We start from the raw sequence: 25,788 nt of genomic DNA, 5'->3' as shown, positions 1-25,788 counted from the left end.
ACCTACTGCGCTCTTTGCTACCTTCTCCCAGCCCCACACCCTCCCATTTATCTCTCAGTCCCAGGGGCTCCCTGCCTCATTCCTGAAACATTGATTCTCCTGCCTGACCTGCTGTGCTTTTCCAGCACCACTCTGATCTAGATTGCTGCTTTAAGATATCCTATTTACATGCATCATTTTCTTCCGCTTAAAAACATACAGCTACACTTACAGCCTGAGCTTTCTTCACTCCGGTTGTCACAGTAACAGTTAGAAACTCCATTATTTACATCTTGAAAGTCCAGCAGCAGACGATGAGTCCTCCATCATCCCGGCATGCCATGCGGTCTGCCAGTCCTCTGTTATCCCGGCATGCCATGCGGTCTGCCAGTCCTCTGTTATCCCGGCATGCCATGCGGTCTGCCAGTCCTCTGTTATCCCGGCATGCCATGCGGTCTGCCAGTCCTCCATCATCCCGGGATCTCATGCCTTCGTCCCCCCCGCCCCTCCCACAAGACCTCCAATATCCCGGCGTGCGGCGCGGCTGGCCGGTCCTCCGATTTCCCGTCATGCCGGTGAATATGGCGACAACGAGGGAGGATGCAGCTGATGAGAAGGATAACCAAGTGGTGGAGCTGGGAGCCACTCTGAGCCTGGAGAGTATCCTTGGCCTGAGCGCGCTGCTCTCCGGGGCCGCGCCCAGTGAGCTGCCGACCGCGGTCTCGGCTCGGGGCTCGGGGCAGCCGCCGGTGGAGAGCGGTCCCGGCATCAAGGATTACGTGTCAGTGCCCAGAGGGGGTTGGAGGCCCCAGGGGCAGGGAGACAGGGGCGTGGGGAGAGGGAGAAGCGGGGGGCCGGAGAGGGGAGGAAGGGTGATTCCCCTCCCCCCCCGCCCCCAGAGGGGGAAGGGGAGAGGTGGGAGAAGGGAAATGGGGGGGGGGGGGGGTGTAAATGGAGAATTAGGGTATCCTGGTGGGGACGGCAAAAGGGGAAGCAGGTGATATGATAGAAGGTAGATAAACCATTAGGGGGAATGGAGAGAGGTTGACCATGGCAGGGACTTGGGTGGTTGGGAAAACAGCGTAATTACCTCAGCTGTAGAAAACCTATAGACTTTTTTTTGAGGTATTTTAAGTGTTGGAGGTGATTTCCTCAAATTCCAGGAGCAACAATTACTGTTTCATATGCTGTTGCATGTTTTGGAACTTTGGGAAAAAAAGTCAAAACAACAGCAGTTTTAAAAGGGAGAAGAACAGCACGTGGTGAGGACAGTGCAGGAGGAGAGAGAAAGAAACTGACACCAGAGTGAACCTGCATAGTACTGCCTTTACTGTATGAATTCATGTATTCATAGACATTGGAGTGCTGGGAGGTCATGTTGCGGCTGAACAGGACATTGGTTAGGCCACTGTTGGAATATTGCGTGCAATCCTGGTCTCCTTCCTATTGGAAAGATGTTGTAAAACTTGAAAGGGTTCAGAAAAGATTTACAAGGATGTTGCCAGGGTTGGAGGATTTGAGCTACAGTGCGAGGCTGAACTGGCTGGGGCTGTTTTCCCTGGAGCGTCGGAGGCTATGGGGTGACCTTATAGAGGTTTACAAAATTATGAGGGGCATGGATTGGATAAATAGACAAAGTCTTTTCTCTGGGGTCAGGGAGTCCAGAGCTAGAGGGCATAGGTTTAGGGTGAGAGGGGAAAGATATAAAAGAGACCTAAGGAGCAACTTTCTCATGCAAAGGGTGGTACATGTATGGAATGAGCTGCCAGAGGATGTGGTGAAGGCTGGTACAATTGCAACATTTAAGAAGCATTTGGATGGGTATATGAATAGGAAGGATTTGGAGGGATATGGGCCGGGTGCTGGCAGGTGGGACTAGATTGGGTTGGGATATCTGGTCGGCATGGACCAAAGGGTCTGTTTCCATGCTGTACATCTCTATGGCTTTATTTACGACTCCTCAGATACTGAAGCAGTTCATACTCAAATGCAACAAGATCTGGATAATATCCAGGCTTGGGGTGACAAGGGATAAATAACATTTGCGCCACATAAAAGCCAGCGGTGGCCATCTGTAATAAGAGACAATCTAACCACCACCTCTTGACATTCAAAGGTGTTACCACCACTGAATTCCCCCACTATCAATATCCTGGAGGTTACCATTGACTAGAAACTCAACTGGACCCAGCATATAAACACAAATGGTTATAAGAGCAGGTCAGAGACTAGGAAAACTGCAGACATTAAGTCACTCCCTGACTCCCCAAAGCCTGTCATCTACAATGGTACAAGTCAAGAATGTAATAGAATTCTCCTGGATGGGTGCAGTTCCAACAATACTCAAAACCTCAACACTAGCCAGGACAATATGAATAGGAAGGGTTTGGAGGGATATGGGTCGGGTGCTGGCAGGTGGGACTAGATTGGGTTGGGATATCTGGTCGGCATGGACGGATTGGACCGAAGGGTCTGTTTCCATGCTGTGCATCTCTATGACTATAACTGCTGTCTCACAGCACCTGAGACCCAGGTTCAATTCCCGACTCAGGCGACTGACTGTGTGGAGTTTGCACGTTCTCTCCGTGTCTGTGTGGGTTTCCTCCGGGTGCTCCGGTTTCCTCCCACAGTCCAAAGATGTGCGGGTCAGGTGAATAGGCCATGCTAAATTGCCCGTAGTGTTAGGTAAGGGGTAAATGTAGGGGTATGAGTGGGTTGCGCTTCGGTGGGTCGGTGTGGACTTGTTGGGCCGAAGGGTCTGTTTCCACACTGTAAGTAATCTAATCTAATCTAATCTAAAAAAAAACTGCGGATGCTTTAAATCAGAAACCAAAACAGAAATTGCTGGGAAAGCACAGCGTGTCTGTCGGCATCTGTGGAGAGAAATCAGAGTTAATGTTTTGAGAAAGCGTCAAACATCAATTCTGATTTCTCTTCAAAGATGTTGCTCGACCTTGTGAGCCTTTCCAGTAACTTCTGTTTTTGTCTCCCTCGACTGTAGATCTTGGCCAGCTGCTACGGCAAGACCAGGTCAAATCTGATTTCAAGAAGCCGCTATCCTGGCGTGCGTTATTTGGCACCACTGATTACTTTATGCATTTCACTGCCTTTGAGTGAAGCAGCCAAGCCCCTTGTCATTTACAAATTATTTTCCTCAATATCTGAATTCTAGTCCTGCAGATCATTAAGGACTCTCAGCAACAACATGGCCTACGACATGAAGACTACCAAAGATACAGGTGGATGGGTTATGATACTCTGTTGATGTTCATGTGCAGGATATGGAAGTTGGGATTACATTTTCTTGGTGTGGCCAGTTATATCCATATGACAGATTGGGGAACCATAGTCAGACAATATCAGTGCAAATGGTACAGAAAAATGCCATAATTTTTAACCACTCTTCCCCCACAAGCTAATTCCACTTGGCCCAGCAGTGTGTTTTTTGCAGTGAGGAGTTTCCAGGGTAACCTGATTCCTATACTTTTACTAGTATACAGTAATATTGTGACAAAGAGCTGTGGATTACATTCTCCACCCATGCGTTTAAATACACAGTTACTCAGTGTGAGATGTGAATATCTTTCTCCAGTGAAGGGTTCCCACTCTGTTTCCTTTTCCCAAATTGCATATTGAGATAGTAACCAACCATAGATTATAGGCCAGTCTTGCTACTTAAACCAACCTCCTTCCAAAACCAAATAGATTACAGAAATTCAGGACCTTGTTAATGCGCTTTGTTTGATAAGCAGCCAAAAGATGCCCTCAAACTGACACGGTGTTGTGGGAATTGCCAACGCATAGCACCAATGATCTCTATTTTCATAGAATCCCCACAATGCAATAAGAGGCTATTCAGCCAAAATATTTTCATACTTTAAAATCTGATTGAAGATTTGTAGCTCGGGTATCCGTTGTTGTGGTTCTGCTCGCCGAGCTGGAAGTTTTTGCTACTCTTTCACAATCCTTTTGTGTTTTAAGATGATCGTTGATTTCTCCTTGTAAACAGAAATCTCATGGTCAAAACCTGCTTAAGCTTTGAAGATATGTGACCAAAGGCAGCTAAATGCAGTTGAGGCGCAGATCAGCCTTGATCTGACTGAATGCTGGAATTGATTTGAGAGGCTGAGTGGACCTTTCCCCTCTCTGATCTGATCAAATAAATATTTTGAGAACCCTTTGAATCAAACTTATTTGCTGTTTTTTAAACTAGAATTGAGCAAGGATTTTCTTTATGATAGAGACAAAAGATTTTCTCTGTCTTCTCTACTTCTTTTCAAAAACATCTGTTTCCTCCTTTAATCCTTTTGTGCTTTTGGCTTAGACCATGCTTTTCCTTCATCACTTGCAAACCCTTGCCATCTATCCTCTCTTGGATAGGCATATTTTTGCCTTTTAAGTACATCTGCATACAATTCTTTGTACATAGCAGTGTTCAGTCCAGGCTAAATTAATACATTTTAACCTTGACGCTGTTAAGTTTGGAGGACAGTGATCATGTGTCTTCTGTTAATTGGGATATACTATTGTATATCAACAATGCTAGGCATGAATTTTTTTTTTTTTGCCTACAGCTAAGTTCTGAAATGTGGGGAAAATGGCTAGAGTCAGAAACCTTGTAAATGTCTAAGGGAGTGGGGACTGAATAGCTGTCAAAAAACTGACACTGACCGATGGGCTGTATGACTTTGTTCTACACTGTGATTTTATGAGCATTCAGTTATTGTCCCCTCTGCACCTGTGGAGATGTTGTGGTTATTGCTTTATGTGCACATCTGCATTAGTGTTGTGGTGGCTGTTTGGCTGCAGTTCCTGTACTGTTCACGGATTTATGGTGAGGGCTGACTGTGTCATCACTAACTGTTTCTCTTTACCTGGCTGTAGGGGTTACTGTTCACGCAGACTCCGTCGCCTCAGAAAGGCACTTGGCTTTAAAATGGGGAACAAACACAAGTTCACAGGCAAGAAGGTCACCACAGAAATTCTGTCAGATAACAGGTAGGAGACTGGAAATCTCTACTTTCATCCTTAATGTGTGGGTATCCATAAGAAGCTAGTCTATTCAGTGCTGGAGGGAAACTTCGGCCACAAAATTTTTATTGTTTGTGGCTCTTCGTGAATGACGTGAGCTGCTTCCAATCCCCTCCTGAGTCTCCAAGTGGGACACTATGGTCAGGTAGGTCCAACTCTGCTGAGATAGAATGGAACTAATTTAGTACTTTGTATGTCCAATGCACTAGCACTTTTGTACAAATACATTTGTAGCGAATTAAAACACAATCTGCAGAGATATTGTGCTGTTCCAGAGAAGGGAAGTGTTTATGTTTTATAAGAAACTGCACAAAATAAACTATCATGTTGCTATGCTGTTGCGGAATGGTGGGTGCTATTATTTATTGCAAGCTGGCAGAACACATTCCCCTAGTTCCACCTGTTCGTTTCTAGTGAGGTACTAGGAATCCTAGTACTTAACACTACAGTCTGCGAATTTCCACCATGTCTATTGCAAAGCCACCAGTAATACAGCTGATAGAAATAATGCTGATTCAAATCATTTCCCAAACAAAATTTCTAATTGTTTTAAACATGGTAGGTATAGTAACCTAATGGAGACTGATGTTTTGATGTAAGGTTTATAAATTAATAACCCAGGAGTGCTGAGAAAAGTAACAATCCTTCCCAAATCTCGAAGCCTGGGTACTGAAGCATTTGGAATAAAACAACATTGGGGATGTAGATGTTTAACCTTAGACCCTCAGACAACCTATCCCTGGGTCCGACCCTCCAAATCCAAGAAGTGCAATCCTATTTATAATATAATTTCTATTTTGTTTGTTCCTCATTCAAATTAGTGGAGTTTGGGTGACTTTTTGAAGGAACTGCTTCAGTGTTGTTAGCTCATTTTTAATCGAACCCCAATCACAGTCTGTTGTTAATGTGCCTCAAATTATCTGCTAATGAATACATGTATTCATTAATAATTGTAAGGGTTCGTGGTACTTGTGGCTTCATGCTGTGTGCAATGATGATGGAAACCCTATGTACACACATGATGAATTGGTAATAATATATTCCATCAATACATAAAGGTGGATTTTCTTGTGATGTAAACATTGTAATCCAGTTTCAGCTAATGAGCACGCAGAACTTACAGTGAGCCATTTTCTTAACAGTTGTGTGTTCTGACGTAATAACTGACTTGTTACCCATAAAACACGGTGGCACAGCGGTTAGCACTGCTGCCTCACAGCGCCAGCGCCCCAGGCAACTGTCTGTGTGGAGTTTGCACATTCTCCCCGTGTCTGTGTGGGTTTCTTCCGGGTGCTCCGGTTTCCTCCCACAGTCCAAAGATGTGTAGGTCAGGTGAATTGGCCACGCTAAATTGCCCACGGTGTTAGGTAAGGGGCAAATGTAGGGGTACGGGTGGGTTTTGCTTCCGCGGGTCGGTGTGTACGTGTTGGGCCGAAGGGCCTGTTTCCACACTGTAAGTAATCTAATCTAAAACAAGAAAACATCCAAAACACCTCACTGAAGTGCTGTTGGTCCAAAGCAGATTAATGTGGGTAACTAAGAAAAGAGGTTTTAAGGAGGATCTTGGAGGAGAAATGGAGCTGGAGAGGTTTCATAAATTTGTTGCAATATAGAAGGAGGCATATCCAGACCTTACAACTGGAGTGGCTGAAAGCATGGCCACTGAAGATAGGGCAGTCAGAGTTTTTGTGGATCATCCAACCCCAGATTACTGCTTAAACTGTGTACCTATCTGAACTGTGGAAGGTGCTTTGAGAGCTGAGTGAGTGACTATGGTCAGCAGTGTTTCATGTTGTGAATGTTGAATTTACTGGTGGATGTGCAGTGCCCAGTCTAATCAGCCTCCTCCTCTTTTCCCCCCCCCCCATGTGTAGGTATTTACTGCTGGTTCTAATGGATGCTGAGCGAGCCTGGAGTTACGCCATGCAGTTAAAACAGGAGGCAAATACTGAACCGCGGAAACGATTCCATCTGTTCTCTCGGCTCCGGAAAGCTGTCAAGCATGCAGAGGAGCTGGAACGTCTGTGTGAGAGTGACCGTGTTGATGCAAAAACAAAATTGGAAGCTCAGGTAAACAAAATGGGGGAGAGTAATTTTAGAAGAATCGAATCTTTGGCAGTTTATTTTATTTTAGTGGTGGGGACGCAGTGGCAGCTTCGTCCTTCGCTCTCGGTGCTTTTATATTTTGGGAAGATTTTGACCCCGTTCAGCAGCTGTGATCTTTGCATCACCCTTTGTTTCCAGAAGCCAGTTGCTTTATCTCTGCTCAAGCTCCCATTAATACAGAGAGACTCTTCTGCCCTGCTCTACTTAGAAATGTAGGAGCAGGAGAAGGTCATTTAATTCCTTGAGCCAGTTCGATCATTGGTTATGGAATTGGCTGATCACAGAGTTCAATACCCTAATCCTATCTTTCCCCACACTTGTTGAACCTTTTAACCACGAGCTATCTCCTCCTTGAAAACATAAAATGTTTTATTCTCACCCACTTTCTGTGGTAGCAAGTTCCAGAGACTCCCCATTCTTTGGGTGAAACATCCTTCCTGCATCTAACCTGTTTAGTCTTGTCAGAATTTAAAGATTTCAATGGACTCTCCAATCCCCCAAATTTCAGTGAATGTAATCCCAACCAACACAGTCTGTTCTCACACACCAGTCCTGCCATCCCAGGAATCCATTAGTTAAACCTTTGCTGCCCTCCCTCTACAGCAGGGACATCCTTCCTCCGATAAGGAGACCTACACTGCTCACGGTATTCCAGGTGTGGCCTCATCAATTTCCTGTACAGTTGCAGTAAGGTATCCTTATTTCTGTACTCTCGCTGGGAAAGCCAACATACAGGTTGATGTCTTTACTGCCTGCTGCACCTGCACCCTTACTTTCAGCGACTGGCGCCCAAGGACACCCAGATCTTATTGAACATTTACAGCAATTTAAATAATCTGCCTTCCTATTTTTGCTACCAGGGTGTATATCATTTATTCACATTACATAGGTCATTCTGTTATAACACGCTTATTTCATCAATGCGAATTGGCTGGAACATGATTGATGAATAGGGGATGCTGTTTCTCAAGCGCAAACTTTTTAAAACCTGTGTTGGCTGTAACTTGTTTGCACCGCCTACACTCTGTGCTGTTTTTACAGCGTGATTTTTATATAGCACAGAGTCACACAAGAACACAACCATTGTGTTATTGAAGAACTGGGGCTGTTTCCCTGGAGGGTCGGATGCTGAGGGGTGACCTTATAGACATTTACAAAATTATGAGGGGTATGGATAGGATAAATAGACAAAGTCTTTTCCCTGGGGTCAGGGAGTCCAGAACTAGAGGACATAGGTTTAGAGTGAGAGGAGAAAGATATAAAAGAGACCTAAGGGGCAACCTTTTCACGCAGAGGCTGGTACATGTATGGAATGAGCTGCCAGAGGAAGTGGTGGAGGCTGGTACAATTGCAATATTTAAGAGGCATTTGGATGGGTATATGAATAGGAAGATTTTGGAGGGATATGGGTTGGGTGCTGGCAGGTGGGACTAGATTGGGTTGGGATATCTGGTCGGCATGGACGGGTTGGACCGAAGGGTCTGTTTCCATGCTGTACGTCTCTATGACTCTGTAACTACCTGTACTACATCTAGGCCATGCATTTTCCCACTCACTCAGCCAGACCAAATCACACTGTAGCATCTCTACAGCCTTCTCACAGATCCCCTTTGCACCCAGTTTTGTGTCATCTGCAAATTTTGAGATATTATGTTCAGTTTATTAACATAATTAAATACGTATTGTGAATAGCTATGGTTCCTAGTACTGATCCCTGTGGTACTCCACTGGTCACTGCCTGCCATTCATTTCCACTTTTTGTTTCCTGCCTGTTAGCCAATTTTCCAACTTTCTCAATACACTGCCCCTACTCTCTTGCACTTGAATTTTGCACATTAACCTCTCGTGGGGATTTTGTCAAAAGCATTCAGAAAGTCCAAATAATCCGCATTCATGGCTCCTCCCCATCAACTCACTAGTTACATTCTTAAACAAATTAAATCTGTTCACATGATTTTCCCTTTGTAAATCCAGGCTGACTGTGTCTGGTTCTACCACTGTTTTCTAAGTGCATCGCTATAAAATCCTTGAAAATGGACTCCAGCATCTTCCCCAGTACCCAACAGCAGACTCGCTGATCTATAATTCCCTGTTTTCTCTCTACCCCCTTTTTTAAACAGTGAGGTTACATTCGCTGCCCTTCAATCTGCAGGAACTGTCCCAGAGTCTGAAGAACCTCAGAAGTTGACCACTGATGTACTCTGGGATTTGGGTTATCAGGCACTGTGGATTATCAGCCTTCAATCCCATCCAACACCATTTCTCTACTAAACAGATTTGGTTGTTCCTCCTTCTCACTAAACCCTACTTTCCCCATCATTTCTGCTATGTTATTTGAGATCTCCATCATGAAGGCAGGGGAGTAAACCACAAATTTACTTTGGCGGCTATTTCTTTGTTCTTCATTGTAAAGTTCCCTGTTTTTGACTGTAATGGATCTACATTAGTTTTCACCAATCTTTTTCCTTTATGTACCTTGTTGAAACTTTTACAGTTGTCTCTAACATTCCTTGCAAACTTTCTTTCATATTCTATTTTCCCTCCTTAGTCAATCCCATGGTCCTCCTTTGCCGACTTCTAAATTGTTCCCAAGCTTCAGCTCTATTGGTTTCCTTTTAGCTCCTTTCATAAGTCGTGGTTTGGCCAATGTTCTCTTTGCACTTTCGCACCTGACAGGAATAAACAATATTTTAATTGATCCATTCTCTCTTTGAATATATGCCATTGCCCACCTGTTGTCATTCCTTTCGATAATATCCCAAACCATAGCCAACTCACACCTCATATCATTGTCGTTACCCATATTAAGGTTCAGGGCGCAGGTCTCAGAATCAACTACTCCCTCTCCATCCTTATAAAGATTTCTACTTTAGGAATCACTCAGGCACAGAACCGAAAGTACTAAAAAACAGAGGCACATATATACCAGGCAGGACAGAGCACCAACACTTTATTGAAGACACACTGGCAATGTCACCTAGCAAGGTGAGAAAATGTCTGCAGAAAACACATCAGCTCAGCGAATGAATCACGACCTCAATTCTGTATTATGGTTGCTCATCCCTGATAGATGTCTGTCAGCAACATTACCGATTTTATTCCTTTCTCTCTGCATCACATCCAGTCTAAGATGACCTGTTCTCTAGTTAGTTCCTCAACATATTGGTGCAGAAAACCATCCCATACTCACTCTAGGAGTTCCTCCTCTATGGTATTGTGACTGAGTTGATTTGCACAGTCTATATGCAGATTAAAGTCACCCATAATTAATGCCATTCCCAACATCCTCATGTTTAGGTATCTATATATCACCCCCACTAATGTTTATTGTCCCTTGGTATTTCTCACTTCTACTCACACTGGTTGGACATTGTCTGTGCTGATATATAAACACAATATTGTGTTTATATTTTCTTTAACCAGTAATGCAACACCACCACCTCTTCCTTTTAGTCTGTCTTTCCCAAATACTGAATACCCCGAGATGTTCAGTTCCCATCTCTGGTCATCTGCAGCCATGTCTCAGTAATTCCCAACTATTCCATACCTGTTTATATCTATTTCTGCGATTAATTCATCCACTTTGTTTTGAATGCTCCAAGCATTCAGGCATAAAGTCTTAAAGCTTGTCAGTTTAATGTTCCTTCTCCTGTTCCTGCTATTTTTTTTAGTATGGTCTTGTTTGGTTCTGGCCTTTGACTCCTCTGTGTGTCACTTCACTTATTCGTCTTCGTGTCTTCCGTTCTTGTCCCCTTCCTCTGATTCTTTATATAGGTTCCCATCCCCTGCCAATTTAGTTTAAATCCTCCCCAACTAGGCTGGCAAATACTCCCCTTAGGATATCAGTCTCAGTCCTGCCCAGGTATAACTTGTCCAGTTTTTAACCCTTTTGGAAGATGTTTAATATAAAATAATGTCAGTTTCTCCAGGGCCTTTTTTTTCCTGTTCCTTGTTATTACAGAATGCAGCCCGTCAAAATTAAAAACCACTAGAAGTTGTGAAGATATACTTGACCTTAGCAACTACTTACCAATCAGCTCTGTTGGAGCTTCTACTCTGATCTTTCTGTGAGTCGTCCATTATTCCCTTGCATCAAGCAGAACATTCTTCCCTCCCATTGCTTCACCATAACAGTGACTATAAGGATACCCATTCCACATTCAGGACACTTCTCATCTTCTCAAACAGGAGACTAACTCTACAGAGCTGTCAGATGTCCATAGTTGCGACTCGTGAGGGTAGCACTGCTATTTCTAGATTTGTTGCAAAAGTTAAAGATTCTACAGTAAGTACAGCTGAAAGTTACCTGATTTTCAGACCTGCATTGATAGAAACTGCAGATCAGGTTTCTGTACAAAACAAGAGTGACTATTTATTATTATTTTCTACAAGTTATTAAACTTTCGTTGCAGGTTAACTATTATAAACCAGCAGAATTTAACATAGTAATTAAAACTCTAATTCCCTTCTGATCCCCCCCCCTTATGTTTAGAAACAACTGTTTATGATACTTGCCATGGCTATCAGGTAATTTCCAACTAGGCAAACTCCTTTGAAAAAACTGGTTTTGAAACAATTCTTTCTCATTTCACTACACAAATTTTAACGAACACTAAAATGAAAAGACAAGGTTGTTACACATTAAATTCTTGCTGGCACAGTTTATACTACTGTGAGAGCAGCTGGTCAAGCTACTCTGGCTGTCCCATGGGGTGACAGAGGGGTAACTTGTTGCAGACATGAGTGAGAGGCACTGGAGAGAGATCAGTGCATGGTCAGAAGAGATAGAAGCCTGTGTGGAATCAGCACACATTCAGTTGTGACAAATGGTCTGTCTCTGTTAATTCTGTGTATTGCGCATATTTGTTCATCATCCAGCAGTATGAAACTACAGTGGGAACCTGCTATTAACATTTTGCCCGTGATCCCTGTTTTGTTACTCGGTTTGATGGGCTAAAGTGTTGTATGGCTCTGTTGCTTGTTGTTATATCATAGCAGATGCTTTCTGTGCTGACTGCTTTGCATTTATTTCAGGCATACACTGCCTATCTTAAGGGCATGCTGAGTTTTGAGCTACAGGATTGGAAAAGTGCTATGCAGGCTCTGCACAAATGCAAGTGAGTGATTTTTCATTTTTACAGCAGCACTCTTTATGTTCACCTTCTCAATGTACACCATGTGTGGTTCTGTTCCATGCCCTCCCACTGCCTTCCACCTCCTTGTCAATATCATGCCATAGTCTTGCTTCCTGTTTGGTCCTGGGTGTATGAGGTTTTTTTCATTGGTTTTGGGAATGCGGTCAACGTTGGCGTTCTGCACGTGTTGCCATCTTTTGTGGTGATGATGGAATACCACCTGGCAGCACTTCAGCCATTATGCCAGTGACAACCCACAAGAGAGTTAAGTTCGGTATTCAATGAAAGCACGATAAATGTCCAAGCAGAATTATCTCTAATTTCAAAAAATGGATTTCCATCTCGTTGCTGTTCTTGTTCTCCGTTGTTGCTCTTTCAGGATATTGAAGTACTGACAAAGTCAGCTGAATGAGTCAATCATTCATACTACAACCAGCATGTTGCAGTAAAAGCACGGGTGGTTGCACATCCTTTGCAGATGTACCAATTGATTGGTGTTAAAGTTCTTGAGGTATTATAATAGCACCATTCTGACTTGAGACTTGTATATTATAGGGAACTTTGAGTGGCTCATTGACTGACTTCACATTGCGGAATATCAAACCCATGTCCTCTTCCTATTGTAATTTATTGATGTGGCTATTTTTGTTAAACCTTTGGTTAATGGTGATGTGCGTTATCTTGATGGTTGGGGAGACTGGGCAGATGTGGAAATTTCAGACAATAGTCTGGAACATCTCTTCAGATGTTTGTTACCTAGTGGTCAGTAGCCCAAGACAAGTGGTGGCCAAGTCATTCCATGACTGTTGAAGATATTTTGTTGAATGATGTGGACATTGTCAGTTCTAAGCACCTTGACCTAACCTCCTCAATGCCAAGATCAAGATATATTATCTTTAGCAGCAATCATTTCGATATTCTTCATTACAGGATTTGCGTAAGGTTGAAGTATGGAGGTGGGTGTGGCAGGATTTCTCGTGAATGATGTTAGGGTAGTAAGTAGTTGTAGCATGGAAGGAGGCCATTAAGCCTGTTGTGTCAATGCTCACTCTTTGAAAGAACAACTCGGCTTACCTACTGCCCTGCCCTTTCCCCATAGCTCTGCAATGTTTTACTATATAGATAACGATCCAATTCCCTTCGGAAACCTCGGTTTACCCTGTCTTCACCCCATCCTCGGGCAGTGCATTCCAGTGAAGCAGTGAGAAAAGGGGTGGGTGTATATTTGAATTACTCTTCAGAGGCTTCAGTCAAAGGGATAGTTTCCTATTTTCCTCAATTTATCTACCAGCGTTGGACTTAACGCAGCAGGTACCGCTAACATCTGCAGGTTGCTATGTCTGTAATTTGCTGTGTTTAGTAAAGACAGTTTATTGTGAAAGGGTTTTCCAGTTGCCAACTTGATCTGGAGGTGAGGGTAGCTGACAAATCTACTCCTTGAGCTCCTGAAACTGAAAAGTTGGTCATCCAGCAGATCAGTGGCTAGTGCTGCCTGTTGTTTACTCATCAGGTATGGGATTCTGGACAGTGGGGAGGTGAGAAACAAACACGTTGTAACCAGATTGTGCCACTTCACTACCTCCACAGTGTTTTGTTCTTCTGAGTTTTTGACTGTTGCTTACTGTTTTTCTCAATTTGAACATGCAAATTTAAACATCAAAAACCATTGCATTTTACTAGAATATAATTTTTTTTAAGCTATAAGCTATGCGTCCCATTTGCCTCCCCCTACCATTGCTGATCATGCCTTTAGCCATATCGGCCCTATCTCTGGTATTCCTTGTCCAATCTCTTTACTTCTATTTTCCTATTGTTTATAATATGTTAAATTCTACCTTTCAAGTGAAACAAGCCACTATATGATAGGCAGTTCTTGCTTTCTCTTTAGTTTGGTCAACCAGTTTCAATTTTTGTCTATCTCACTGGAACAGCCTGCAGTGTTTTTCCGTGTTAGAGCACTGCATTGATGCATGTTGTTGTTGAAAAGCAATGAGCACTGTCAAAAGTTGGGTAGTAAATACACAGCCTCCCAAGTGACTGTCTGTTGCCTCCATTATTTCAGCTGGACCAGTCAAACACTTGCACATGCAGCACTTTTCCAGTGCCCAGCTACATGCAGTATGGAAGTTTTGACCCTAATTTGCCTTTATGTTTGACAGGACAATCTATGAGAAGTTAGCTAGTGCATTTACAGATGAACAGGCGGTATTATACCATCAGCGTGTGGAGGAGATCTCACCTAATATACGTTACTGCGATTATAATATAGGTAAGATCGTGAACAAAGTCCCAGTGAGGCGTTCAATTTGACCAGCTGAACAATTCCTACACTTCCCGTATGATTGTGTTGTTGCACCAATCTCCACTCCTTATCTGAAACCCTTGTGTTCATATTGGAGTTCTGGATTTCCACAGTAGATCTCCAATAACTTGTGCACGTGGACATTCATCAGATATGGTCCTGGGCAACTCATGACATTAAACTCATTTTTCCTCTTGCTGTTCCTACCATAAATTTGGAAATTTTTCAAGGTTGGTGAGGTGTGTTAAAACGAACTTCTCACAGTTTTGTGTCTCTCACTCTCCTAGTGTCTTTCTTTCTCTCTCGCGTGCACACATCTGCAGGTCAGATGTTAACATTGTTCTGCATCAAATTGTGCGGCATCATTATAACCAAAGTGCAGCAACCTATCTTTTGGCATTGCCATATATGTCGCCCATAGTCCAAGGTGAGAAATATTCTCCTCGAAGCCTAATCTCAACGTTAAATCTCAGCAACTGCCAGCAAAACCCTGGACATATTGACACATTTCAGAGGGTATATTCCAATCTTTAGGTACATTTGGGCAGCATGGCAGCTCAATGGTTAGCACTGCTCCCTTGTGGGCGGCACGGTGGCACAGTGGTTAGCACTGTTGCCTCACAGTGCCTGAGACCTGGGTTCAATTCCCGACTCAGGCGACCGACTGTGTGGAGTTTGCACGTTCTCCCCGTGTCTGCGTGGGTTTCCTCCGTGTGCTCCGGTTTCCTCCCACAGTCCAAAGATGTGCAGGTCAGGTGAATTGGCCGTGCTTAAATTGCCCATAGAGTTAGGTAAGGGGTAAATGTAGGGGTATGGGTGGGTTGCGCTTCGGCAGGTCGGTGTGGACTTGTTGGGCCGAAGGGCCTGTTTCCACACTGTAAGTAATCTAATCTAATCTAATCTTACAGCACCAAGGACCTGGGTTCAATTCCACCTTTGGGCGACTGTGTGGAGTTTGCAAGTTCTTCCCTTGTCTGCATGGATTTCCTCTGGGTGCTGCAGTTTCCTTCCACAATCCGATGATGTGGAGGTTAGGTGGATTGGTCATGCTAAATTGCCCATAGTGTCCAGGCTTTGTGCAGGCTCTGTGATTAGCCATGGGAAATGTAGGGGTACAGGAGTGAGTCTGGATAGGATGCTCCTTCAGAGGTCGATGTGGACTCAATGGACTGAATAGCCTGCTTGCACACTGTAGGAATTGTTCTGATTTTTTTGCTACTTCTATCTTTGACCCTCCCAATATATCAGCTTTCGTGTTGCTTCATTCCCCCTCTCTTTTGCCACCTTCTCCCTCAGTGTGGGAGTCAGTGGTTCAGTCTATTTTAAAGGTTACTTGTTACGACCTGAAACTTGGATCTGTGTGGAGCAGTCAGGAACTGAAGTATTGCTTCAGAATGCTCCGACTGTCTTACGACACAGCCCATCTGAGAAGAGCAGTGAGTGCTGAAGTGTGAAGTCTATATTTATGGAGAAAACTTTTCTCTGTTAACAGGTGACCAGTCTGCAATGAAAGAACTGATTCAGATGCGAATGAAATCAGGAGAGGCTGGAGGGTTGCTGGATGTAAGGAGTACTGTTTATAATCCGTTTGTAATTGAATAGGGTAAATTTCATTGGTTGTAATTGTAACCTTTTCTGATTGGTTGCTTCCAAAGTTTGTTGTTCAGTTTGCTTTGTTTGCTGATTGTTCGGGGTGAGAGAGAGAGAGAGAGAGCAGGGGATACGCAATTGCTCAAACCGGGACTCTTCCTGCACTGTCTGAAAATGAGGATAATGTTTTTGATGCAGTACCTTTTTAGATGTATTGAATTGTTTGTATACTGGATTATCCTGTGCTTCTGGGGTGGTCCAGCAGCAAGGCTAAACTTGCTGTGTTACAGTGTGGTTAACAATGACAATCTAAGGCTACCACTACAAACTTGATTTAAGCAGCCCCCAATTCTAATCAGGGCTGTTCCTGACAGTGAGAACCTCTCCTGCACTTGATATTATTGATTGAAAGCATTATTTTCAACACTCTGGCACCATTTATTTTAAGCTTTGGTTTTTGTTACTGTATAAATCCTTTCTCATCCACATGCACAGGTATAGAGTTGCCTCATTAGCTCGTATTTAGCATATTGGGTGACTAATCCAGCTACATTCCCTGCTGGAGTGCTACCTGAGATAATGCTGCTACATTTCTGGTTTCCAGTATCCTGTAGTTATTGATGAGGCTTTGCACTGATGTGTAGTCATCACTTGTTAAAACTATAGGCGTTTACAGCACAAAGGGTAAAAACAATGACTGCAGATGCTGGAAACCAGATTTTGGATTAGTGGTGCTGGAAGAGCACAGCAGTTCAGGCAGCATCCGAGGAGCAGGAAAATCGACGTTTCAGGCAAAAGCCCTTCAGGAATAAAGGCAGAGAGCCTGAAGCGTGGAGAGATAAGCTAGAGGAGGGTGGGGGTGGGGAGAAGGTAGCATAGAGTACAATGGGTGAGTGGGGTGGGGGGTGAAGGTGATAGGTCGGGGGCAGGTGGAGTGGATAGGTGGAAAAGAAGATAGGCCAAGCCATGGGGACAGTGCTGAGCTGGAAGTTTGGAACTAGGGTGAGATGGGGGAAGGGGAAATGAGGAAACTGTTGAAGTCCACATTGATGCCCTGGGGTTGGAGTGTTCCAGGGCGGAAGTTGAGGCGTTTTTCCTCCAGGCGTCTGGTGATGAGGGAGCGGCGGTGAAGGAGGCCCAGACTCCATGTCCTCGGCAGAATGGGAGGGGGAGTTGAAATGTTGGGTCACAGGACGGTATGGTTGATTGGTGCGGGTGTCCCAGAGATGTTCCCTAAAGCACTCTGCTAGGAGGCGTCCAGTCTCCCCAATGTAGAGGAGACCGTATCGGGAGCAACGGATACAATAAATGATATTAATGGATGTGCAGGGAAAACTTTGGATGTGGAAGGCTCCTTTAGGGCCTTGGATGGAGGTGAGGGAGGAGGTGTAGGCGCAGGTTTTATAGTTCCTGCGGTGGGAGGGTGAGTTGTAGGGGGCGTGGACCTGACCAGGTAGTCACGGAGGGAACGGTCTTTGCGGAAGGCAGAAAGGGATGGGGAGGGAAATATATCCCTGGTGGTGGGGTCTTTTTGGAGGTGGCGGAAATGTCGGCGGATGTCTCTTAGCAGAGTGCTTTAGAGAACATCTCCAGGACACCCGCACCAATCAACCACACTGTCCTGTGACCCAACATTTCAACTCCCCCTCCCACTCTGCCGAGGACATGGAGTCTGGGCGCTCCCTCATCACCAGATGCCTGGAGGAAGAACGCCTCATCTTCCGCCCTGGAACACTCCAACCCCAGGACATCAATGTGGACTTCAACAATTTCCTCATTTCTCCTTCCCCCACCACACCCTAGTTCCAAACTTCCAGCTCAGCACTGTCCCCATGACTTGTCCTACCTGCCTAGCTTCTTTTCCACCTATCCACTCCACCCGCCCCCCGCCCCCAACCTATCAGCTTCATCCCCTCCCCACTCACCTATTGTACTCTATGCTACTTTCTCCCCACCCCCACCGTCCTCTAGTTTATCTCTCCACACTTCAGGCTCTCTGCATTTATTCCTGATGAAGGGCTTTTGCCCGAAACGTTGATTTTTCTGCTCGTTGGATGCTGCCTGAACTGCTGTGCTCTTCCAGCACCACTGATCCAGAGTTTACAGCACAAAGCCCACTTGGCTCACTATATCCAAGCTAACTCATCCCTGGAGCAGTTTTCACTATGACTCACTGTTTCATTTATGCTAAAGGATTTGTTGAGATCAAGTGGTATTAGAAATATTGTTCTGAGACTTTATTCATTCTGAGGTTAATTTATGTGCATTTTTCAAAGTCACTGCTAACACAGACCAGAGCAAAGCATGCTGCCACTATGAGTGAAGTGAAGTGGAGGGGCCGGGTCATCCCAGTGAAAATCGACAAAGTGCGGATCTTCCTCCTTGGACTGGCAGACAACGAGGCTGCAATTGCACAGGTACAGCTTTATGCTTGGAGCAAAGTGATTGTAAAAGGCGTTCAAACAGAATTTATGGGATGGATAGACGGAAAGGATTGGATTAGCAATTGATACCTTATGCCATACTCCTCTTAACCAAGGATCTGCTGTATTTTTTGTTTGATTTTTTCCATCTGTGTGAACTCTCTTTATTTTATCAGACCGTCTGCCATCTTGGGTAAAAGGAAAATATCTCATGGCACCAATTTGAAGAACAGCAGTGGTAGGTTTCCCTCTTATAGAAAATAATATTTATCCCTCAATCTGGAAATATTCTTTTGTGAATGAAAATAAGGAGGTCTCACTAAAATTATACAGTCAGACCACAGCTGGAATACTGTGAATAGCTTTGGTTCCTTATATCTATGGAATGACATACTGGCATTGGAGATGTCCAGAGAAAGTTTACTTGCTAATGCCAAGTATGGAAGGACTGTCTTAATGGAAGGATTGAGTAGGTCTGACTTATACTCATTGAAGTTGAGAAGGATGAGAGAAGATGTATTGAAATATTTAAAGTTCTTTGGTGGTTTGATAGTGTAGATGTGGAGAGGTTATTTTCCGTTGTGGGGAGTCCAAGACCGAAGAGCACAATCTCACAGTACAGAGTTATACATTTAAGACAAGTAAAGAATTTCTCCTGAAGGTAATGAATCTGTGGAATTCTTTACCACAGAGATCTAGAGACTACGTCACTAAGAATATTCAAGGCTGTGATAAACCTGAGAATTAAGAGTTGTGGAAAAAGAGCAGGAATTGTGAGGTTGAGGATTATCAGATTAGGTATTGAATGGCATACTAGACCCAATGATTTGAATGACCTACGACTAACCCTATGTCTTAACTTTCTGAAGGAAAGTCACTACACCTGAAATGTTAACTCTGTTTTCTCACAGATCTGTTGGGTTTTTCCAGCAATTTCTATTTTTCTTAATTCCTGGCACCTGTTTTTTTTGGTCCTATGTCTTATGGTCATATGTTGTGTGGAATAGACAGAAGGACACTAAATCCTCAGCTTCAGTAAAATATGCTTCCGCAGAGTTAATTTTATTGTTTTATTTTCCATTCACCATGCTTCCTTTGCCTTCTGTATCACAATTTGTTTGCACTGACAACATAGCCTGAAGAAGTTGTAAATTTAATTATAGTGGTGGTAGAGGGTTATTGTTCAGACTGGAGGCCTGTGATTAGTGATGTACTGCAAGGATCGGTGCTGTGTCCACTGTAGTTCATCAGTTATATAAGTGGTTTGGAAGAAAATATAGAAGGTATGTTTAGTAAATTTGAAGATGACATCAAAATTGTTGGTTTGGTGGACAGTGGAGGAGGTTGTCTAAGAATACAACTGGATCATGATCAACTGGGCCAATGAGCTGAAGCATGGCAGATGGAGTTTAATTCACATTAAAAATGCAAGGTGTTGCATTTTGCTAAGACAAACTAGGGCAGAACGAATACAATTAAAGATAGGAACCGAGGGAAGTGGTGTTGAATAGAGACCTCTGGTTGCAGGTATATAGTTCCTTGAAAGTGGCTCACAGGTAGATAAGAAGGTGGTTGATGTGCTCTTTTTCATTGGTCAGAGCATTGAGTATAGTTATTTGGACGTCATATTACAGCTGTACAAGACATTGGTGAGGGCACATTTGGAGTATTGCCTTCAATTCTGGTCACCCTGCTATAGGAAGAATGTTATAAAACTGGAATGTTTGCAAAGATTCACAAGGATGTTACCAAGACTGCTTTAATGAGAGGCTGGATTGGCAGGGACGTTTTTCGCTGTAGAGTGAGAGCCTGAGGGCTAACCTTTATAGAGATTTATAAAATCATGAGGGGCATACCTGAGGTGAATAACCAAGGTCTTTTCCGCAGGGTAGGGGAGTTGAAAACTAGAGAGAATAGATTTAGGGTGAGGGGGAAAGATTTAAAAGGGATCAGAGGGGGCAACTTTTTCACATACACAGTGGTTTGTATATGGAGTGAGCTGTCAGAGGAAGTGGGGAAGGTGGATATAATTACAACATTTAAAAGAAATTTGGATAGATACTTGGATAGCAGAGGTTTAGAGGGATATGTGCCAAACGCAGGCAAATGGGGCTCGTTCACTTTAGGAAATCTGATCGACATGATGTATTGGGCTAGAGGGCCTGTTTCCATTTTGTATGTCTCTAATACTCACTCCTGTAAAAAATATTCTTTGTAGTAGTGATTTTTTAAATTAAGTATTGGCTTTGTGCTGTCAAGGTTTTAGCTCTGCAGCGATAGACCTTTTTACAATCACTGGAATCACAGTACAGTTTCCTGTCAGTAGACGGTGCTATTGCTTTTTTAATATGCGCAGATCTATTCTAGAGGGTTTCAGTGTAGAGTTTAAGAATGAAGAGCAATTGATGCTCAGTTTGGATATTTAAAGGCTGTAAGTTGGAGTGGAGGTGATTCAGATGGGCCAGGCCATGAAAAATGAGGTAACAGTAGTGAGGTAATGGCTGAAATAAGTTCAAAAAGAACATCCAGTTTTAATCCAGCAAGGTTTCAGAGAGGAGGGAAAGGAGTAGGAGTATTTAGCATAGAATACAATTTGGAAAAAACTTTCAGGCTGGCTTAGGTCTGCCTCACTATTCATGCTATTACCTTCCCCCAGGCCCACAACAGCACTCTCAGCAGTAGAGGTTGCAGAAGAAGTTGCTGGCTTTGTTTTGTTAATTTACAGGGTGTGTGTTTCACTGGCTGGGCCAGCATTTATTGCCTATTCCTACTTGCACTTGAGAAGGTGATGGTGAGCTGTCTTTAGAACTGTTGGGGGTTGGTTAGCTGAGTTGGCTGGGTGGCTGGTTTGCATTGCAGAGTGATGTGAACAGTGTGTGGATACATTACCCGTACTGACTGATGTCATCATGAAGATCCACCTTCGCAACGTCATCCCTTGCCTCATTCAAGGTGGTCCTCAGGTTAAACTGACCAATGGCAATGTCTTTCCCATGACAAAACATCCCTATGGTCCTCTGGGACTATGGTTACTTTTAAGCTGCACCCCATGTGCTGTAGGTAGACTTACAATGCCATTATGCTGTTATTTCCAGGATTATGACCCAGTCATACTAAAGGAGCAGCAACATACTTCCAAGTCAGGATAATGTGACCTTTTAAAGTTTCTAGAGCTGGGATGTGCAATGACAGAATGATTAGCATGATTTATCAGCTTAGTTACGCAGCCACGGTAGTGAACATGTTTAATCAGTTTGGATGTTTTACCAATTCAGGCTGAAAACTCTGGTAATTGCATTGTTGAAATGAAACTGGTTTCTAGGTTATTTCAAGCAGGCGAGAGGGAAACTGCCCTCCAGCCCAGGAGGAGTTGGTATGACTACATTACTTGGCAATGCTGTTTATCTGCTTTACAAGACACTATAGTGTGGTGAGGACAAAGGAATGTTGGTTCAGATTTAAACGGCGATACTGTGTTTAGTGTGTGCTTGTTACCTTCAGTACGATTGAATTTCCTGTCGCAAGTAATGACTCTCACTTGCTGCTTCGTAAAATTAGCCGTACTTGTCTAATGAGGGAAGTTGAGGGGTGTGTCTGCTGATACCTGTCCTGAACTATTTGGCAAAGTTGTGGGCAACCCCAGCAACTGAATAAAAGGAGTGAAGAAGAACCTATGATTGTCATTTAATGGTTTAATAAACCAACAATACTCAAACTTGACCCATTTGTTATTGTCTGTCACTTTAAATTCATTCCATGTCACTGATTGTTTAGTGGCGTTACGTGGTTTCATGTGAACAAGGCCTGACTCTGTTTCCTCTCAAACTAACATATGACTATGTTTCAGAGGTAATTGTCTATGAAGCACCTTTGGATGTTCTAATGATGTGAAGGGTATTTCTAAATGCAACTCCCTTCCTTTCCAGGGACTTCTGACTTGAGCAGTGTCCATAACAAAAGCAAGTTGCTATTCCTGCTGATGGCACACTTTGCTTTAATATGACTTAAGCTGTGCCATCAGTACAAATCCAGCTATGATGAGAACGTGCTGAGTGGTGTTTACCACCTGCCTCATAGAGAGGAGAGCATTGAAGGGCAGTTTATTCAGTTGCTGCTTTTTCTGCATTTTGGAGACTTTGGGCAGGTTACCACCACTTACTTGCTACATCCCAAACACATCCTCCCTTTTTTTTTCCCCATCCCACTCACCATCACTCCATCTCAACCATCTTTTACCACTGAGCAACCAGGGTCCTGGCCAATATTCCTGAATGAGCATTGCAGGAACATATTGCCTGGTCACCATCATGCTCAAGTTGGTGGGAACTTGCTGTGTGGAAATTGCTGGAGCTTTCATTACACTATAACTGTGACTAAACTTCAAAATGACTTCTTCAAGTTTACGCTTGAGATTTCCTGAGGTCATAGAAGGTTCCATATAAATGCAAACTTTTCTGTGTTTAACTTGTTGGATTCCAAAATTCACCACTCAGTTCTCCGTACAGGCAAGTCTTTGGTAATGTAGAACTGCAACCTAACTGTAGATAAATTCCATGGATCTTCATTACTAGGTACATTATGTAAATGACCGCTCTGATAGTAACAGTGGAATCTGTTAGAATAACAAACACTGTTTACATTGAGAATCCCCACATTTGTTTCTAAATTTCTAGGTTCCTGTGCTTTCTTGGGAGGGTGCTAGTGATTCATTGCAATCCTGCTGTCATTCGCATGAGGGTGCGGTGCATTTGTGTGACACCTTTGCTCTACTAATTGTGACACGTCCTTTGGAAACCCCAATCAGCATATGTGTACTAATCAAATTGAACGGTGTCAAAAGTTCGGTTTTCATATATGATGCAAGAATGCCAGTGTGGTTGTGAGCAAGTTAATGGTGTTATCTGTCCTTATTATCGCTCAAAGGCTGACTGTTCTGTGGAAGCACAAACCCTGGAAGCAAAGATAAAACCTTAAACTTTGCCCTTTCTGTGATAGAATACTGGCTGTGAATGTGCATATCGTGTTTACCAAACAAACCGAACTTGTGGTGTACTTCACCCCTTTGAGACATCTCGAAATGTTTCACGTGCTTTTGAAGCAGTCACCTGTGAAATTGAAGAAATATAATAGCAAATCTGAGCATGTCAAGATCCCAAAAGAATGCCGATAAATGACCAGCTCATCTGTCTTTGGAATTGATGAATAAATTTGGGCCAAAATTCAGAACAAACTCCCCTGTCCTCCTCAAAACAGCTGTGGACTACTTGGTATCCACCTGAGGGGGAAGACCCAGCCTCAATTTAATACTCCATCTGTAAGGTAGCATTCCCTGTGTATGTTGTCCATTGTAACGTCAATCAGGGTTGAGCTCAAGCCTTTTGCAGTTGGTAAAGTGGTGGTTTGGGACTCGGTAGTAGATGGCTGTTCACACTGGGGCTTTGCAATCAGTTCTACTTTTAAATCCCAGAAAAATATTTATTTTGAACCTCTTCTGTGCTCTCTCAAATAGAATGTAATGTTTTGACTTTGAAGATGACTGGGTTAGCACACTTGTGGGATACATATGCCCTGATTATAATAGAGGTGTTGCCTGCTGAAGCATTTGTGCTTGGGTGTCTAGAATTTCTCTCAGCTCTCCTTTATATTGTTTCCTTCTGAAATAATCTATCAAAGTGGCCCAGTTGGTACACGGCAGGTTTTACATTCACGTCCCGTTCCACAAAACTGAGGGAATTTTGCAAAATCAGATGTTTTGCCCGAAAGAGAGAATCAGCTTCTTGAGCAGTGTCTCTTGGTGTTTTTACTATGTTAAGTGTTCTGTATTGAGACATGTTGGTGTGTTTTAGAGAAAATAAATTGGCAATGTGAAACTTCAAATTTTAGACAACAGAAATTATAAGGGAGGCTTTGGAACATTATTCAGTCAAAGTTGCTGGTGAGGTTTTTGAAAGTATTGAGCATTATTAGAAGCTGCTGTGGTGACATTCGTGTCTTACCTCGTCTTTTTATTCAGTTTTCTTGTCTATTTTAATAAGCATTTATTAAAAATAATTGTTCAATGGGATGTTGGTCTTGCTGGCTGGGCTATCATTTATTGTTCATTCTAAATTGCCCTTGAGAAGGTGCTGGTAAGCTGCCTCCTAATCAAACTGCAGTCCATGTGTTGTAGATCCACCATGTTGCTATTAGGGAGAGCATTCCGGTATTTTGACCAAGTGTCAGCAATGGGGCAGTTCCAAGTCATGGTGCTGTGTGGCTCAGATGGTGGTCTTTCCATGCAGTCCTTTTTCTTCCAGGTGGTAGAGGTCGCAGGTTTGAAAGGTGTTGTCAAAACAACTTTGGTCACTTCCTGCCATGCATTTGTAGGTGGTATACATTTAATGCCAGAGTGTATCGATGGCAAAGGAAGTGAATGTTTCAGTGAGTGGGCACGTGGCCAATTAATCTATCTTCAGGTTGGTGTTGAACCTCTTGAGTTGTTGGAGCTGCGCCTACCCAGGCAAGTGGAGAGTATTCCATCACACTCCTGACTTATGTCTTGTAGATAATTGACAGGTTTTGGGGAATCAGAAGGTGAGTTAATCGCTGCAGGCCGCCTAGTCTCTGACCTGCTCTTGTAGCCATGGTATTTCTGTGGCTGACCATGTTCGGTATGTGGTCAATCGTAATCCCCCAGGATGATGATAGTGAAAGATTTGGTGATTATGAAGGCATTGAAAGTCATGGGGAGATTCTCATTTCTGGCATCACAGCAGCTGAAGGTGCTTGGACCGAACACACTGCTTTGAGGAGCCCCTGCAGCAGTTGGACTGATAGGTCTAACCTCCACTAATAACTTTGTGCCAACTATGACTCCAACCAGTGGAGAGTGTTCCTCCAATTCCCATTCACAGTGCTGCTTGATGTCACACTTGGCCATATCTGTTGGGAAACGCTAGAGCCCTTTATTAAGAAAAATGTACCAGGACATTGAGAAAAGCTTAATGCAATGAAACAGAATCAACATGGTTTCATGAAGGGGAAAGTGTTTGATAAATTTACTTGTTGTTTGAGGATATAACAGGCAGTTGAAGGAGAATTAATGGATGCTGTTGGATCATTGCACAAGATAGGAACTCAGATTATTGAGTGTAATGAAATTAGTACAGATTGAGGATTGGTCAAAACACTGACTGAAGGTTAATGGGTCTTTGAGAGGTTCGAAGGATGTGACTAGTGGAGT

General features: G+C 43.4%; 1 protein-coding gene across 1 annotated transcript in view; it reads left to right on the top strand.

Moving 5' to 3' along the window:
- Positions 1-402: 402 nt before the first annotated feature.
- Positions 403-25,788, top strand: part of srp68 (signal recognition particle 68) — a 59,370-nt gene continuing 33,984 nt past the window's right edge. Inside the window, exons 1-8 of the mRNA XM_060844364.1 lie at positions 403-639; positions 3,152-3,218; positions 4,864-4,977; positions 6,885-7,080; positions 12,151-12,233; positions 14,411-14,520; positions 16,046-16,116; positions 18,420-18,560. Of these exons, the coding sequence (XP_060700347.1) occupies positions 429-639; positions 3,152-3,218; positions 4,864-4,977; positions 6,885-7,080; positions 12,151-12,233; positions 14,411-14,520; positions 16,046-16,116; positions 18,420-18,560 (993 nt within the window). The 5' untranslated portion in view covers positions 403-428. The remainder of the gene's footprint in view (positions 640-3,151; positions 3,219-4,863; positions 4,978-6,884; positions 7,081-12,150; positions 12,234-14,410; positions 14,521-16,045; positions 16,117-18,419; positions 18,561-25,788) is intronic.

This window comes from Hemiscyllium ocellatum, chromosome 25 (assembly GCF_020745735.1).
Source record: "Hemiscyllium ocellatum isolate sHemOce1 chromosome 25, sHemOce1.pat.X.cur, whole genome shotgun sequence".
In the NCBI taxonomy this organism is placed as follows: domain Eukaryota; kingdom Metazoa; phylum Chordata; class Chondrichthyes; order Orectolobiformes; family Hemiscylliidae; genus Hemiscyllium; species Hemiscyllium ocellatum.
Note: the sequence above shows the minus strand (reverse complement) of the source record. Positions and strands in the feature narration are given on the sequence as shown.